At 41.1% G+C, this 18440-nt stretch overlaps 1 protein-coding gene and 1 long non-coding RNA gene across 3 annotated transcripts; both read left to right on the plus strand.

Moving 5' to 3' along the window:
- Positions 1-10992: 10992 nt before the first annotated feature.
- On the plus strand, positions 10993-14277 carry LOC124694424. Of its 2 annotated transcripts, none has more exons than XR_007000469.1 (4): positions 10993-11179; positions 13100-13295; positions 13718-14018; positions 14229-14277. It is a non-coding gene; the product is annotated as an uncharacterized LOC124694424 (long non-coding RNA). The 2 variants fall into 2 exon arrangements; XR_007000470.1 differs by lacking the exon at positions 10993-11179 and adding an exon at positions 12724-12830.
- Positions 14278-16034: 1757 nt separating this feature from the next.
- Positions 16035-17878, plus strand: LOC124694296 (monooxygenase 2-like). The gene is made up of 4 exons (XM_047227296.1): positions 16035-16162; positions 16303-16518; positions 16672-17075; positions 17188-17878. The coding sequence occupies exons 1-4, from the start codon at positions 16035-16037 to the stop codon at positions 17709-17711; spliced, it is 1272 nt and encodes a 423-aa protein (XP_047083252.1). The 3' UTR covers positions 17712-17878.
- Positions 17879-18440: the final 562 nt, after the last annotated feature.

Raw genomic sequence — 18440 nt, forward strand, 5'->3', positions numbered from 1 at the left:
AATCAAAGTAAAGGTATTGAAGCAACACAAAGGAAGATTAAGTTTCAGCGGTTGCTTTCAACTTGTAACATGTATATCTCATGGATAATTGTCAACATAGAGTAATATAACAAGTACAATATGCAAGTATGTAGGAATCAATGCACAGTTCACACAAGTGTTTGCTTCTTGAGGTGGAGAGAGATAGGTGAACTGACTCAACATAAAAGTAAAAAAGAATGGTCCTTCAAAGAGGAAAGCATCGATTGCTATATTTGTGCTAGAGCTTTTATTTTGAAAACATGAAACAATTTTGTCAACGGTAGTAATAAAGCATATGAGTTATGTAAATTATATCTTACAAGTTGCAAGTCTCATGCATAGTATACTAATAGTGCCCGCACCTTGTCCTAATTAGCTTGGACTACCGGATCTTTGCAATGCACCTGTTTTAACCAAGTGTCACAATGGGGTACCTCCATGCCGCTCTGTACAAAGGTCTAAGGAGAAAGCTCGCATTTTGGATTTCTCGCTTTTGATTATTCTCAACTTAGACATCCATACCGGGACAACATGGACAACGAGATAATGGACTCCTCTTTAATGCATAAGCATGTGGCAACAATTATTATTCTCATATGAGATTGAGGATATATGTCCAAGGCTGAAACTTCCACCATGATTCATGGCTTTAGTTAGCGGCCCAATGTTCTTCTCTAACAATATGCATGCTCCAACCATAAAGGTGGTAGATCTCTCTTACTTCGGACAAGACGGACATGCATAGCAACTCACATGATATTCAACAAAGAATAGTTGATGGCGTCCCCAGAAGCATGGTTATCGCACAACAAGCAACTTAATAAGAGATAAAGTGCATAAGTACATATTATTTACCACAATAGTTTTTAAGCTATTTATCCCATGAGCTATATATTGCAAAGGTGAATGATGGAATTTTAAAGGTAGCACTCAAGCAATTTACTTTGGAATGGCGGATAAATACCATGTAGTAGGTAGGTATGGTGGACACAAATGGCATAGTGGTTGGCTCAAGTATTTTGGATGCATGAGAAGTATTCCCTCTCGATACAAGGTTTAGGCTAGCAAGGTTATTTGAAACAAACACAAGGATGAACGGTACATCAAAACTCACATAAAAGACATATTGTAAACATTATAAGACTCCATACCGTCTTCCTTGTTGTTCAAAACTCAATACTAGATATTATCTAGACTCTAGAGAAACTAAATATGCAAACCAAATTAGCAAGCTCTAAGTATTTCTTCATTAGTGGGTGCAAAGTATATGATGCAAGAGCTTAAACATGAGCACAACAATTGCCAAGTATCAAATTATTCAAAACATTTTAGAGTTACTACATGTAGTATTTTCCAATTCCAACCATATAACAATTTAACGAAGAAGAAACTTCGCCATGAATACTATGAGTAGAGCCTAAGGACATATTTGTCCATATGCTACAGTGGAGCGTGTCTCTCTCCCACAAAGTGAATGCTAGGATCCATTTTATTCAAACAAAACAAAAACAAAAACAAACCGACGCTCCAAGCAAAGTGCATAAGATGTGACGGAATAAAAATATAGTTTCGGGGGAGGAACCTGATAATGTTGTCGATGAAGAAGGGGATGCCTTGGGCATCCCCAAGCTTAGACGCTTGAGTCTTCTTAAAATATGCAGGGGTGAACCACCGGGGCATCCCCAAGCTTAGAGCTTTCACTCTCCTTGATCATATTGCATCATACTCCTCTCTTGATCCTTGAAAACTTCCTCCACACCAAACTCGAAACAACTCATTAGAGGGTTAGTGCATAATAAAAATTCACATGTTCAGAGGTGACACAATCATTCTTAACACTTCTGGACATTGCATAAAGCTACTGGACATTAATGGATCAAAGAAATTCATCCAACATAGCAAAAGAGGCAATGCGAAATAAAAGGCAGAATCTGTCAAAACAGAACAGTCCGTAAAGATGGATTTTATTAGGCCACCAGACTTGCTCAAATGAAAATGCTCAAATTGAATGAAAGTTGCGTACATATCTGCGGATCATGCACGTAAATTGGCTTAATTTTCTGAGCTACCTACAGGGAGGTAGACCCAGATTCGTGACAGCAAAGAAATTTGGAACTGCGCAGTAATCCAAATCTAGTACTTACTTTACTATCAAAGACTTTACTTGGCACAAAAAAACTCAAAACTAAGATAAGGAGAGGTTGCTACAGTAGTAAACAACTTCCAAGACACAAATATAAAACAAAAATACTGGAGTAAAAACATGGGTTGTCTCCCATAAGCGCTTTTCTTTAACGCCTTTCAGCTAGGCGCAGAAAGTGTATCTCAAGTAACATCGAGAGACGAAGCATCAACATCATAATTTGTTCTAATAATAGAATCATAAGGTAACTTCATTATCTTTCTAGGGAAGTGTTCCATACCTTTCTTGAGAGGAAATTGATATTTAATATTACCTTCCTTCATATCAATAGTAGCACCAACGGTTCGAAGAAAAGGTCTTCCCAATATAATGGGGCAAGATGCATTGCATTCAATATCCAAGACAACAAAATCAACGGGGACAAGGTTATTGTTAACCATAATATGAACATTATCAACTTTTCCCAAAGGTTTCTTTTTAGCATTATCAGCGAGATTAACATCCAAATAACAATTTTTCAATGGTGGCAAGTCAAGCATATCATAGACTTTTTTAGGCATAACAGAAATACTTGCACCAAGATCACATAAAGCATTACAATCAAAATCTTTGACTCGCATTTTAATGATGGGCTCCCAACCATCCTCTAGCTTTCTAGGAATAGAAGTTTCAAGTTTTAGTTTCTCTTCTCTAGCTTTTATGAGAGCATTTGTAATATGTTTTGTGAAAGCCAAGTTTATAGCGCTAGCATTAGGACTTTTAGCAAGTTTTTGTAAGAACTTTATAACTTCAGAGATGTGGCAATCATCAAAATCTAAATCATTACAATCTAAAGCAATGAGATTATCATCCCCAAGGTTGGAAAAAATTTCAGCAGTTTTATCACAAGCAGTTTCGGCGAGTTTTAGCGGTTTCGGGTAATTTTGCGCGCTTTGCACTAGGAGTAGAAGCATTGCCAACACCAATTATTTTACCATTGATAGTAGGAGGTGCAGCAACATGTGAATTATTAGCATTGCTAGTGGTGGTAATAGTCCAAACTTTAGCTACATTTTTCTCTTTAGCTAGTTTTTCATTTTCTTCTCTATCCCACCTAGCACGTGCTTCAGCCATTAATCTTATATTCTCATTAATTCTAACTTGGATGGCATTTGCTGTAGTAACAATTTTATTTTCAATATCCCTATTAGGCATAACTTTCGATTTCAAAAGATCAACATCGGAGGCAAGACTATCAACTCTAGAAACAAGAATATCAATTTTATTGAGCTTTTCCTCAATAGATTTGTTAAAAACGGTTTGTGTACTAATAAATTCTTTAAGCATGGCTTCAAGTCCAGGGGTGTATTCCTATTATTGTTGTAAGAATTCCCATAAGAATTAGCATAACCGTTACCATTATTATAAGGATATGGCCTATAGTAATTACTAGAATTGTTCCGATAAGCATTGTTGTTGAAATTATTATTTTTAATGAAGTTTACATCAACATGTTCTTCTTGAGCAACCAATGATGCTAATGGAACATTATTAGGATCAACATTAGTCCTATCATTTGCAAGCATAGACATAATAGCATCAACCTTATCATTCAAGGAAGAGGATTCTTCAACGAATTTACCTTCTTACCTTGTGGAGCTCTTTCCGTGTGCCATTCAGAGTAATTAATCATCATATTATCAAGAAGCTTTGTTGCTTCACCAAGAGTGATGGACATAAAGGTACCTCCAGCGGCTGAATCCAATAAATTCCGCGAAGAAAAATTTAGTCTGCATAGAAGGTTTGGATGATCATCCAAGTAGTCGGTCCATGGGTTGGGCAATTTTTAACCGAGAGATTTCATTCTTTCCCAAGCTTGAGCAACATGTTCATTATCCAATTGTTTAAAATTCATTATGCTACTCCTCAAAGATATAATTTTAGTAGGGGGATAATATCTACCAATAAAAGCATCCTTGCATTTAGTCCATGAATCAATACTATTCTTAGGCGAGAGATAGCAACCAATCTTTAGCTCTTCCTCTTAATGAGAAAGGAAACAATTTTAATTTTATAATGTCACCATCTACATCTTTATACTTTTGCATTTCACATAGTTCAACAAAATTATTGAGATGGGCGGCAGCATCATCGGAACTAACACCCGAGAAAATTGCTCTCGCATAACAAGATTTAGTAAAGCGAGGTTTAATTTCAAAGAATTCTGCTGTAGTAGCGAGGTGGAGCAATAGGTGTGCATAGGAAATCATTATTATTTGTGCTAGTGAAGTCACACAACTTAGTATTTTCAGGGTTGGCCATTTTAGCGGTAGTAAATAAAGCAAACTAGATAAAGTAAATGCAAGTAAACTAATTTTTTTGTGTTTTTGATATAGAGTGCAAGACGAGTAAATAAAGTAAAACTAGCAACTAATTTTTTTGTGTTTTGATATAAGTGCAGCAAACAAAGTAGTAAATAAAATAAAGCAAGACAAAAACAAAGTAAAGAGATTGGGAAGTGGAGACTCCCCTTGCGGCGTGTCTTGATCTCCCGGCAACGGCGCCAGAAATTTGCTTGATGCGTGTAGTTGACACGTCCGTTGGGAACCCCAAGAGGAAGGTGTGATGCGCACGGCGGCAAGTTTCCCTCGGTAAGAAACCAAGGTTTAATCGAACCGGTAGGAGTCAAGAAGCACGTTGAAGGTTGATGGCGGCGGGATGTAGTGCGGCGCAACACCGGAGATTCCGGCGCCAACATGGAACACCTGCACAACACAACCAAAGTACTTTGCCCCAACGAAACGGTGAGGTTGTCAATCTCACCGGCTGGCTGTAACAAAGGGTTAACCGTATTGTGTGGAAGATGATTGTTTGCGAGAGAAAACGAGTAAAACAAGTATTGCGACAGATTTGTATTTCGGTATTAAAAGAATGGACCGGGGTCCACGAGTTCACTAGAGGTGTCTCTCCCATAAGATAAAAGCATGTTGGGTGAACAAATTACGGTCGGGCAATTGACAAATAGAGAGGGCATAACAATGCACATACATGACATGATAAGTATAGTGAGATTTAATTGGGCATTACGACAAAGTACATAGACCGCCATCCAAGCTGCATCTATGCCTAAAAGTCCACCTTCGAGGTTATCGTCCGAACCCCTTCCAGTATTAAGTTGCAAAGCAACGAGACAATTGCATTAAGTATGGTGCGTAATGTAATCAACAACTACATCCTCGGACATAGCGCCAATGTTTTATCCCTAGTGGCAACAACACAACACAACCTTAGAACTTTCTGTCATCTGTCCTAGGTGTCAATGCGAGGCATGAACCCACTATCGAGCATAAATACTCCCTCTTGGAGTTAAAAGCAAAAACTTGGCCAGAGCCTCTACTAGTAACGGAGAGCATGCAAGATCATAAACAACACATATGTAATAACTTGATAATTAACATAACATGGTATTCTCTATCCATCGGATCCCGACAAACACAACATAGAGTATTACGGATAGATGATCTTGATCATGTTAGGCAGCTCACAAGATCCAACAATGAAGCACAATGAGGAGAAGACAACCATCTAGCTACTGCTATGGACCCATAGTCCAGGGGTGAACTACTCACTCATCACTCCGGAGGCGACCATGGCGGTGTAGAGTCCTCCGGGAGATGAATCCCCTCTCCGGCGGGGTGCGGGAGGAGATCTCGAGAATCCCCGAGATGGGATCGGCGGCGGCGGCGTCTGCGGAAGGTTTTCCGTATCGTGGTTTTTCGCCTCGGGGGTTTCGCGACGGAGGCTTTAAGTAGGCGGAAGGGCGAGTCGGGGGGCGACGAGGGGCCCACACCACGGGCGGCGTGGGCCCCCCTGGCCGCGCCGCCTTGTGGTTTGGCCACCTCGTGGCCCCACTTCGTATGCTCTTCGGTCTTCCGGAAGGTTCGTGGCGAAATAGGCCCCGGGTCTTTGTTTCGTCCAATTTCGAGAATATTTCGTTACTAGGATTTACGAAACCAAAAACGGCAGAAAACGAGAGCGGCACTTCGGCATCTTGTTAATAGGTTAGTTCCAGAAAATGCACGAATATGACATAAAGTGTGCATAAAACATGTAGGTATCATCAATAATATGGCATAGAACATAAGAAATTATCGATACGTCGGAGACGTATCAGTGACTAACAAGGAATATGATAGGAATACACGTCTGGAACAAAATAAAGTGTTATTGTGTTCGTCGTTGGCATTCTATCTGGCCCTTAGAATTTATAATAAAGAACTTAATAATTGTTATTTTGCTCTGGTCAAATAAAAACAATGAGTTGTTCAAATTATGACATTACTCCATGTACGATGGATAAGTTATTATAAATCTTAATGGTGAAACACACATACATAAAACTGACGCTAAAATGCCATAAGGCAAATGATTTGAATTCCGCTTATTTGTGGAACCGCCATTTAGGTCATGTTAGAAAGGAACGCATGAAGGAACTCCATGCAAATGGATTTTTGGAGTCACTTGATTTTTGAATCATTTGACGCTTGCAAATCTTTTCTAAAGAGAATGATTAAAATACCGTTCATAGGCCAAAAGTTGAACGGGCAACTAACTTAGTGGAAAAATACATGATGATGTATGTGGTTCACTTGGCATAGTTGTGTGCGGGAGATTCTTCTACTTCATGAAAACTTTCAACAATGAATTGAGTATATATATGTGGATATATTCAATAAGGAAGAAGTTTGAAACATTTGAATGGATTCAAATAATTTTCAGCATGAAGTGGAAATCATCGTAATAGAAAAATCAAATATCTATGATTGGATCATGGTAGAAATATTTGAATTACGAGTTTTAGCAAACATCTAAGAGAGTTATGAAATTGTTCTACAACTCACATTTCTTGGAGTATCATAATGATGATATAGTATCCGAGATATGTATCCAAACCTTGTTGGATTAATGATGAGATAAAATATTATGACGCCATTATATTTTTGTGGATTATGCTTTAGTGACTACCGCTTTTACACTGAATAGAGCATCATCATGATCCGTTGAAATGACACCATACAAGTTATGGTATGGGTATAAACCCTAATAGTCTTTCTTTAAATTTTGGTCTAAGAGTTTACAACCAAAATCGGATGAATGTCTTTGTTGGTTATCCCAGAGATTTAATTGGGAATTCTACCCACGAGACAAAGACAAAAGTGTTTGTCAATGTTTCTTATTTCCGAGAAATTGTTTATAGTGACGTTTTTGAGTGGGAGGACAATATAATTTGATAAGGTTTATGAACCTGAGCATAATGATCAGAGTAGCGCAGCATCGGAATTTGTTTCGGAAGCGGCCACGACGATCATGGCTCCCATGACTACAAAGTGTTTTAGCCATGGAGATCGAAGTACATATTGAACCTTGTAGGTATGGTTTACTTTGTGATCAAATAAATGATTTGTGAACAAAGGATTGATTTTGAACAATGATAAACCAACTACAAACAAAGAAGTTATGATGGGCCCTGACTCCGTTAAAATGGCCATGCGTCATGAAATCCATAATAGATGAATAATTTTTGAAAGCAAATGGATCTATAGACTTGGATAAAATATCCTTGAAAGAGCTCGACTTATCGAAAAATTGTTTACGACAAAGTTCAAAGAGTTGACTACGATAAGATTAGATCTTCCGTAGCAATGCTTATAGTCTATGTGGATTATTCTAGTAATCACTACATATTTCTTTTATGAGATATGCTAGTAGGATGGTAAAATACATTACTTATCAGAAGTATGTATTAAAGGTGTATACAAAATACTACCAAGAGTTTTGCCTGTCCATAGAATACTAGATAGGTATACAAACTTCAATTGGATGAAGTGAGTATCGCGGAGTTGGAATCTTCACCAGATGAAATAGTCAAAGAGTTTTTGATTTCATCAAGAGAAAATGAAGAGGCTTGCATTTGCAAGAAATTAAGTGGGAGCGCTGAGACATATTTATAATACTTTATGTAGGTGACATATAGTTGGTTATAAATGATGTAATTACATACTTGATTAAAAGGTTTCATTGAGAAATTAATTTCAATGAAAGAATATGGACTAAAACATATTTAGTGTCAAGATCTATGAAGATAGATTGAAACACATAATAAGTTTAAGTCAAAGTACATAGAATGGATATTGAAGTAGTTCAATATATAAATATTAAGAAAATGTTCTTGTCATGTTAAGTTTTAACAAGACTTGAATGTATCGACACTCAATGAGTAAAAACACATGAGTGATTATAGATCACGAATAATATGTACACAATCAGATGTCATGTGCTATAAAGTGTTATGAGCATATACCAGAATGATTCATATGATGATCATTGGACGACAGTAAGAATATTCTTGAGTTCTTTAGAAGAACTAAGGATATATATATAGTTTTGTATGAGGAAATGACAAACAAATCGCTGTAAGGTGTTACACCGATATTGGTTTTGTCACATATAAAATATAATTTCAATCTTAAATTAGACTAAGTGTTGTTTAAAAGGTAGCACAATGAGCTAGAAGTTGTTTATGCTAGATTTAGAAGAGTTCTAAATATTGTGACGGATTCTACAAAAGAAGGCAGAGTATGTCATTGTTTTGACAATGATAAAGGATGTTAAGTCAAGAGGTTCTTTGAGAACTTGGTGTAGTTCCGACAGAGTCAGAACTTTGAAGCTATATTGTGTGTGACAATATTAGTGACATATTTCAGACCGCGGAATTAAGGTTCCACCAGAAGACCAAACATATTTAATACCGACTCATTTGGAAATGAGTGATGCGTTGAGACGCAAATGAATTACAAAATACATACGTTTATGAGCGTGTCAGATCCGTTGACTAAAACCTCTCCCGTGAGCAATACATGATAAAGCACCAGAAGGCCAAGGTGTTATATCTTTACAAATGTAAACTAGATTATTGACTCTAGTGCAAGTGGGAGACTGAAGAAGATATGCCCTAGAGGCAATAATAAAGTGGTTATTATTTATATCTTTGTGTTTATGATAAATGTTTATATATTATGCTATAATTGTATTAACCGAAACATTAGTACATGTGTGATATGTAGACAACAAAGAAGTCCCTAGTATGCCTCTTAAACTAGCTTGTTGATTAATGGATGATTAGTTTCATAATCATGAACATTGGATGTTATTAATAACAAGGTTATATCATTGTATGAATGATGTAATGGACACACCCAATTAAGCATAGCATAAGATCACGTCATTGAGTTATTTGCTATAAGCTTTCGATACATAGTTACCTAGTCCTTATGACCATGAGATCATGTAAATCACTTATACCGGAAAGGTACTTTGATTACATCAAACGCCACTTGCGTAAATGGGTGGTTATAAAGGTGGGATTAAGTATCCGGAAAGTATGAGTTGAGGCATATGGATCAACAGTGCGATTTGTCCATCCCGATGACGGATAGATATACTCTGGGCCCTCTCGGTGGAATGTCGTCTAATGTCTTGCAAGCATATGAATAAGTTCATAAGAGACCACATACCATGGTACGAGTAAAGAGTACTTGTCGGGAGACGAGGTTGAACAAGGTATAGAGTGATACCGATGATCAAACCTCGGACAAGTAAAATATCGCGTGACAAAGGGAATTGGTATCGTATGTGAATGGTTCATTCGATCACTGAAGTCATCGTTGAATATGTGGGAGCCATTATGGATCTCCAGATCCCGCTATTGGTTATTGGTCGGAGTGAGTACTCAACCATGTCCGCATAGTTCACGAACCGTAGGGTGACACACTTAAGGTTTGATGTTGAAATGGTAGAACTTGAATATGGAATGGAGTTCGAATATTTGTTCGGAGTCCCGGATGAGATCCCGGACATCACGAGGAGTTCCGGAATGGTCGGAGAATAAGATTCATATATAGGAAGTCATATTCCAAGTTTGGAAATAATCCGGTGCATTTATGGCAGGTTCTAGAAGGTTCTAGAAAAGTCCGGAAGAAATCACCATGGAAAGTAGAGTCCCGGAGGGACTCCACCTTGCATGGCCAGCCAACCCTAAAGGGAGGAGTCCAAGGTGGACTCCTCTAGGGTGGCCGGCCAAGCCACCTCAAGGAAAGGTGGGAGTCCCACCTTGGGTAGGACTCCCTCCTTGAGTAGGTTTCCCACATATGGGAGGTTTTAGTGTTGGGGTCTTATTCGAAGACTTGGACTAGAACTCTTGGGGCTTCCACCTATATAATGAGGGGCATAGGAGAGGGGGCTGGCCACTTCAAGCCTCAGCCTTGGCCGCACCCCTTAGAGGGCCGGCGCCCAACCCCTCTCTCTCCCCAAACCCTAGCGGTCTCTCTCCTCCACCACATTCCGCACGCTTAAGCGAAGCTCCGCCGGTTTTCTCCACCACCACCGACACCACGCCGTCGTGCTGTCGGATTCAAGAGGAGCTACTACTTCCGCTGCCCGCTGGAACGGGGAGGTGGACGTCGTCTTCATCAACAACCGAACGTGTGACCGAGTACGGAGGTGCTGCCCGTTCGTGGCGCCGGAAGCGATCGTGATCAAGATCTTCTACGCGCTTTTGCAAGCGGCAAGTGAACGTCTACCGCAGCAACAAGAGCCTCATCTTGAAGGCTTTGGAATCTCTTCAAGGGTGAGACTCGATACCCCCTCGTTGCTACCGTCTTCTAGATTGCATCTTGGCTTGGATTGCGTGTTCGCGGTAGGAAAATTTTTGTTTTCTATGCAACGTTATCCTACATCTTTCCAGCAGGCGGAGGGTCGGCCTGCAGGTGGTGTACCAGAAGCCCTCCCTTTCCCGGCAGGCCAGCACACATCTCCATCCTTGCACTCCTTTTTCATCCCTGTTCCGGGTGTTCCCCTTCTTCGAATCTCAATCCCTACATACGGTACGCACTGCCGACGCTGCCACGACCAATCGAGCAGGCAAGTTCAACACTCAGCAGGCCAGGGTAGAGAGGAGGAGGAGGAACTAGCTACAAGGTCTGTACTCTATTCTTAATTTTTCTATCTCTACTGATCTGTTCCCAAACTGCTTCCGCTGCGTGTTTGAGTGTGACAATGTGTTATTCAGATGTGCAACAACGACGATGATGCTACTACGCAGTGCCTCAGTTCTAATTCTGTACTCATAGTTTATGGATTGGTTTCTCTGTCTTGGTGCTTGGTGAAACACTGAAATTGCTATAGTGCAGTTATTAGAAATTGTAATTTTTTATGTTAGTGTATTATTTGCAATGCCTAGAACTGATGCAAATTAGACTATGTCGTGTAGAGCCTGCTTGGCTAGCTGCTGTGTTGCGGCACTGCCTGAGTGCTGCCTGATGTATGACCGGCTGGGCACCATGGGCTAGCGGACCGCCCGTTGTGTTCCATATAGGGTGTATCACACAGCTTGTTCTAATTGCTGTTTGAAGCAGTGCATTTGCCTATAGTATAGTGTCATTAAATTGAATTATTGGTTAGTGCGGTGTGTATAATTTGAAATGATATTTATGTAGTTACCTGCTATAAATTTGAGCAATCTACGACAATAATATTTTAGTCAAAAGTTTATCTTTTTTCATAGAAAAAGATTGATTGTTTTGTACACAACCTTATGGCAGAGTTTTAACTATCATCATTAGTAAATTTTCTTTACATGATAGGACCTGTCTTTAGAAATCATCACCCAGAAGTAGATATATATACTTGTTGTGCTCAAAGCTGTAAAATCACTCAAATTTGTATATGGCATACAGAAATCTTAAGACAATACTATTTTAGGTCCAACTCACCTTTGAACTATCTATAAAATGTAATCTAAACAAGTTACTATCTCTTTATCCAAATATAAATAATTCGCGAGGGATAATGTTACATATTTAAAAAATACACTGAAGATCATTAAGGGTGAGTATTTCATCCATGTGCACATGTCATCATGAAACAATGTGTGTACTATTTTTTACATAAAAGTCAATTGGGAGTGTTCGGTCCTGATTGTTAAATTTATTCTTATGGCGAGCAATGTGCAATCATTTATTTATCTACAACATTTGAGGGAAGATATTACCAACCGTCTGTTGTTACCATTTACCCATGAGTTTTTGATTATTTTTTGCAACTTCCAGAGACCAATTTACTATTTGTTTATCTGAATTTAATTTTTTTCTTGCTACCGTTCACCCCTGACTTTTGATTATTTTTTGCACTTTAAAAGACCAATTTACAATTTGTTTATCTGAATTTAACTTTGTTCGGCCGTAGCAACCCCTGCTACTCATTTAATTAATTTATGTTGTTTTGATTTCATGATTTTTTTGATTTTGCAAAGTTTCACTGATTCTTTTGGTATCAAACATGTGCTTAGAAATATTGCCTCCCTACAGGTGTAAACAAGAAGACCCTAAATATTTTCATTCAATTTTCTGATTTATGTGGAGTACTGATATGATTTAGTAAATGCTGCCAAATTGGTATGTTCTTATTTCTCGATGAATATGAAAAATTGCTGTGGATGGTGATCGTTATATGAAGAAGCACGGCATGGGCAGCGACCTGCCTCTTGAGAAGCCCGGCATGTCAGTCTTTTTAATCGGGCAGCTCTTAAGGAATGATTCAGATAAGAAATTCCACGCGTCCCACTAATAATGTATGTTCTTTGTTTCGGCCTCTTGATTGCTATGCACTTAGTCCCACTCAACAGATCACGTACTGTACTAGAGCAGCAGCAAGTGCCAATTCTTGTACCTGTTCTCATTGTGGGAGCTCTATTAATTATCCTCTGATGCTATTTTGCTTGCTTGTGTTTGTTGCATGAAAGAGCATAGAGAATTCAGATATTTTAACTTGTGTTACTACTTGTTGGGAAGCAGAGCGGGTTGAGAGAATATAGATTTATTTTTTCTCATGGTTTTGCAGGATCTTCACTACAACCAGATGAGCCGTCGACCTACTGGAGCTATTGAATGCTAAAAAAATGTCAATGCGGTTATGTTCCTGGAATGGAATCATATTATTTATCTCGGTATAGCAAGTCGGATATTAGGCAAATTTCTCATCAAGGTTGTCGTTGCTTCTTGAAGGAGTTTCAAGAAATCATATCTTCTGGCAGCAGGTATGAAATGATACTTCTCAAATGATACTCCTCAAATGATCAGGCAAAGAATATACGGAGTAGACGACATCTGAGTATCTAGGATTTGAGTGCATATGACATGTTAAATGAGTAACATGGTAATTGTTTTAGGAGAAGGGGAGTTCACTGAATTTTTATGATTTGCACTCCAAATTATGAGAGTCCAAAAAAATTTAGGACATGTTAAATGAGTAGCAGGTAACTGTTTTAGGAGAAGGGGAGTTCACTGAATCTTTATGATCTGCACTCCAAATTATAGGAGTTCAAATACATTTAGGGTTAGTTTAAAATCCGAGACAGTGAACAAGGCCTATTAGCCTTGGCCTGGCACAACTTTTTGATTTTAGGATTAGTTCAAATTCTGAAACAATTGAAGATGGATTCAAATCGGTATTGTACAGGAGAGTGAGAAGGATGCACTTATACTGACAAAAGTGTCCAGGAGAATGAACTGCTTTATCCGAACATACATGAGAAGTTTGAGAAGAGAGTTTCAGACTTTAGTGCAGTGAGCAAGGCATTTTCCCAAATGCGCGGTGTTGTCCTTTTCAGTAAGCCACTGTAGGACTCTGCTCATGGCATTGTGTGATAATGCAGCCCAGCAAACCTTGTCTTCGTGCAGCCTAAATTCGTGAGCATGAGCATCATTCACAAGAACCTAGAACAACTGGATTCAGAAGTGGCACACCACATACAAAAATGGTAAGGAAACATCCACATTATTCGTACAAGCCAGTTTAGATTATTGAACGACTCTTCCTTCTTATAGTATATAAATGCACATGAATTAGCTTTTGTTCAGTATATGGATATCAAATAGTTCTTGCATAAGTTCACTTATTTTTAGTTCAATTGCCACAGTACTTAATTCAAGTAGAAAACAAGTCTCATTTTCTTCACCTGATGCTGTAGTTTTTTCAGTTCAATTCCCACAATAGCTTATGTTCTTAACCTGATGATGCGAAGGTACAAGTCTCACTTCTGTCATAAACTCTGAATCTTGATACTCTGGAATAGTTTCTCCGTGTTTCTGGAAAAGTTGATGCACTCTCTGAATCCTTAGGATTGTGGGAGCAACGACAAAGAGCTAGACCAGCGCAGGGGAGAAGCAAGATGAAATTGAGCGTAGGAGACACTTCGGTGGCGGCGCCACTTGTTTTTGGTCACCGGAGATGGCCTCCAGCTGCGGCTAGCGGAGGACCATGACGGCCGAGTAAAGCGAAGCCAATTGCGAGGGGAAAAGGCTCGTGGATGACCAGAATTTCACCCCGATGATGTTGATGGCTCGTGGAATCATGAGGAGGCGCGGCAGCGGCGAGCTCGAGCGGGGCCAGAGTTGGAGGAGACAGTGGATTCGGTCGATTCACTGCTTCGGGGCAAGCGTGCTTTAAGTGTGGAGGTCCTGGTCTGCTGTAGTTGATGGAGATCTTGCGCGTGGCCCCTGTGGAGCTCCAGCTCGTCTCCTCCGTCGAACTCGTGCACGTGGCCTTTGTTGAGCTCAATCTCAAGGGAGACCTTCAAGAGGAAGACGGAGGACGCGGAGGACACTACCCCGAAGAGGAGCGCGTGTAGGCAGGGTGATCCTCACCGAGCTCCTTCCTCGACCTCGGGGAGGACGAGTGGAAGACGAGTCTTTGAAATTCTTAATTAAGGCTAAGTTTGAAACATTTTAGATGTATTAGGGATTATATTGCAAAAACAAGAATGAACTGCTGGTACGGCATCTAAATATGGACGGAGGAAGTATATTATTTATGTTTCTTTCATACACGATGATGAATTGACGATTGATACGGCAAGCTTGTCATTATCTCAGCCCTAAATAAGTTCTAGGGGCTATATTTCTGAGCCACTTCCCGCAATACTTTGCTGATGTCCTTCTTGAAACATGAACTCAGTAGGCGGCAGTAAAGAGGTATCAAGATTTCATAGGTTCGCCCATTATCTAGAAAGGAAGAAAGGAAACCGCTTGCAGCAATCAGTGCCAACTACCAGTTAGACATCCCTACAATGAGCACCAGTGTAATTTAAAATTATGGACCATCTGGTATTTTAGGTTTTCCAGTTAGTGGCAACACACTGGTAAAATAAAGTTATTAATAACACACACGATTAGATTAATGTGACTCGCAAAAAAAATAGATTGGTGTGACAATTTCCTAAAAAATCTTGTTCCGCTTCCTATTCCTGTGCTAATGTAAATCCAAGAAAACCTCATGTTCAATAAATGCATTTTATATAAAATGCAGCAGATGGGTATGTGGTCATGTTGTTGATTTTTGTTATTGCTTGCCTGACAAATTGTTGATGGATATGAAAAGGGAAAAATATTTTTTATATGAGGGAGGCCGGATAAGCAAAGTGTTTACACCCAAATCATTTTGATCAAATAAAAGAGTGTTTACACTCAAATCATTTTGATGAAATGCCACCTAGAATTTTTTACCGTCCGTCCATGCTCTTTCCCTGGGTGTGATTAATGCTATTTCCCTTGGCTTGATGCATCGAGATGTTTGAATATTCACACGCATTATATTTATATGTTCGATAGAAAAGAATTTTGTTAACCCGTGGCAACGCACGGGCATTTTACTAGTCTCAAAAAAATAGGGCGCAGGACGCGACCCAAACGGACGCGGGGCTCGGTTTGGGTCGCTCGGTTGGAGATGCCCTTATATCTGGTTCCAGGCCATGCTCTGTTCCCCTCGCCTAGATAGCATGGCACGTGGAGCACTCCACTGTTTGGACGCAGCATGCAACAAGACGAGAGCGCTGCCCAAGGCCGAGCACATCGTCGTCGTGGGCGCCGGCCCCGCCGGCCTCGCCGTGTCTCTCGGACTACACAGGTACGGTATAGACGGCACAACACATGTCTTTGATTATCCGCACGCTTCATCCGTAAGACAGAAAATCGTCCCGTGGATTCCTCTTTCAAGGTCAATCAGAGCGAGCACTGACATGATTGTGGAATTTTGAGGTGGTGCAGAAAAGGGGTTCGCAGCGTGGTGCTGGAGTCGTCGCCGGCGCTGCGGGCGTCCGGGTACGCCATCACGACGTGGAGGAACGCCTTCCGCGCGCTCGACGCCCTCGGGGTCGGCGACAAGATCAGGAAGCTCCACCTCCACATCCAGGGGCTACGTGTCTTCTCTTCGTCCACGGGAGAGATTGCACACGAGCTGGACTTCACGGCGCAGGAGAACGGGTGAGGAGATAGCAAATTCGTCGATCGGGTGACTTGAACTGAATCTCAATTTGAATGAGAAGGATAACAAAATGGGTTTGAATTCGTGATAGGTGAACTGAATCTTACTGAATTAAGAAACTGACTTGATATTGGGAATTTGGGATGGTGCAGAGGACCCCATGAGACCTGCCGCGTGAGGCGTGACCTGCTGCTCCGGGCCATGGAGGAAGAGCTGCCACCAGGCACCATCCGGTACTCCTCCAAGATCGTCGCCATCGACCACGACGTCGGCAGCCACACCAAGGTCCTCCATCTCGCGGACGGCTCAACTCTCAGGGCAAAGGTACTGATCGGATGCGACGGCGTCAACTCCGTGGTGGCGAGATGGCTGGGGCTCGCGAAGCCGTCCTACTCGGGGCGCCTGGCAACCAGAGGCCTCGCGCGTTACCCTGACGGCGGCCACGGTTTCCAGCCTGAGTTCCTGCAGTTCATCGGCCAGGGCTTCCGTTTCGGCTTCGTGCCCTGCGACGAATCCGACGTCTACTGGTTCTACACGTGGTGTCCCTCCCAAAACGGTCAGATAAATGTTTTAGTGGCAGGGCATCATCTGCACTTCATTCTCATCTCTCAATGGATAGATTCGATCGAAATGTCCAAACATTCATGTGTAGTCGATCTAAAATGCAGACAAGGGTGTCGACGAGAGCGCCGCCACGATGAAGCAGTACGTGCTGAACAGCCTGAGGAGCTCCAAGGTGCCCGCGGAGGCGCAGGAGGTGGTCGAGAGGAGCGAGGTGAGCGACGCGTCCGCCGCGCGTCTTCGGTTCCGGTCGCCGCTCTCGCTCGTCTTCGCGAGCATCAGCAAGGGGAACGTGTGCGTCGCCGGCGATGCTCTGCACCCGATGACGCCGGACCTGGGGCAGGGCGGCTGCTCGGCGCTGGAGGACGGCGTCGTCCTGGCCAGGTTGCTCGGCGAAGCCGTTCTTGCGGAGGAGGACGGCATGGAGAAGGAGAGGCTTGAGTGGGCTCTGTGCAAGTATGCCAGGTTAAGGCGGTGGAGAAGCATACGCCTTGTCGGGACCGCCTACATGGTCGGCTTCGTGCAACAGAGTGGCAATCCGATTGTCAGCTTTCTACGGGAGAATGTACTGGCCGGAGTGCTCGCCAGAAGTCTGCTGAGAATGGCGGACTACGACTGTGGCACGCTCTGAAGCATGTTGGGCCGGTGGCTAATTTGCTGATCATATATGGGTGTGACTATCTGAGAGTTAAGTTCGTTTTCAGTCAGATGATGTCATCAATTTTAGTTGCAACTTATATTGTAACTGATGACTAACATAAATCACGGTATAAATTGAATGGTATAGAATTTGACTGAGCACGGACTTAGTTCTCAACTGAAAACTAGCAAATCCCATCTTATATTACAGCCAGTTGGTGACATGGCTGCGCCAGCTACGACGTGGTGTTCAGTTGGCTATGTCTACTCGACCTGGTTCAACGGGCATGTACCATAGAGTGATATTGGCCTTACAGATATTACTTGACTTTTTTGCTTGCTTAGAGCAAATACATTGAAGAAAGATAATGCTATCTTCTTTTAGTAGTTAAGAGATGATTTCTTAAAAATAAGAGAATATTATTTCTTCATGATACAATTTTGTCTTCCCTTAACAATATAATTTTTTGGGAGTTGCTAGTTCTCAATTAGTGAGAACTAACTTCGTCTTAGTCAAGTCTTCGCATCATTCAATTTGCAGTACGTGATTTGTGTTAATATGAGTTGGAACTGAATTTTGATAACATCATGTGAGAAATAGTCACACCAATGGATTTTGTACACCCACGTATGGGTAAGGAAGCTATCCTGTCCACATGTACCTGTTCGAGATTCGTGCAACAATCTTACAGGTTGGCCCCTCATTCACGTTATGTCCCAT

The sequence above is a fragment of the Lolium rigidum genome, chromosome 3, assembly GCF_022539505.1.
Source record: "Lolium rigidum isolate FL_2022 chromosome 3, APGP_CSIRO_Lrig_0.1, whole genome shotgun sequence".
NCBI lineage: Eukaryota > Viridiplantae > Streptophyta > Magnoliopsida > Poales > Poaceae > Lolium > Lolium rigidum.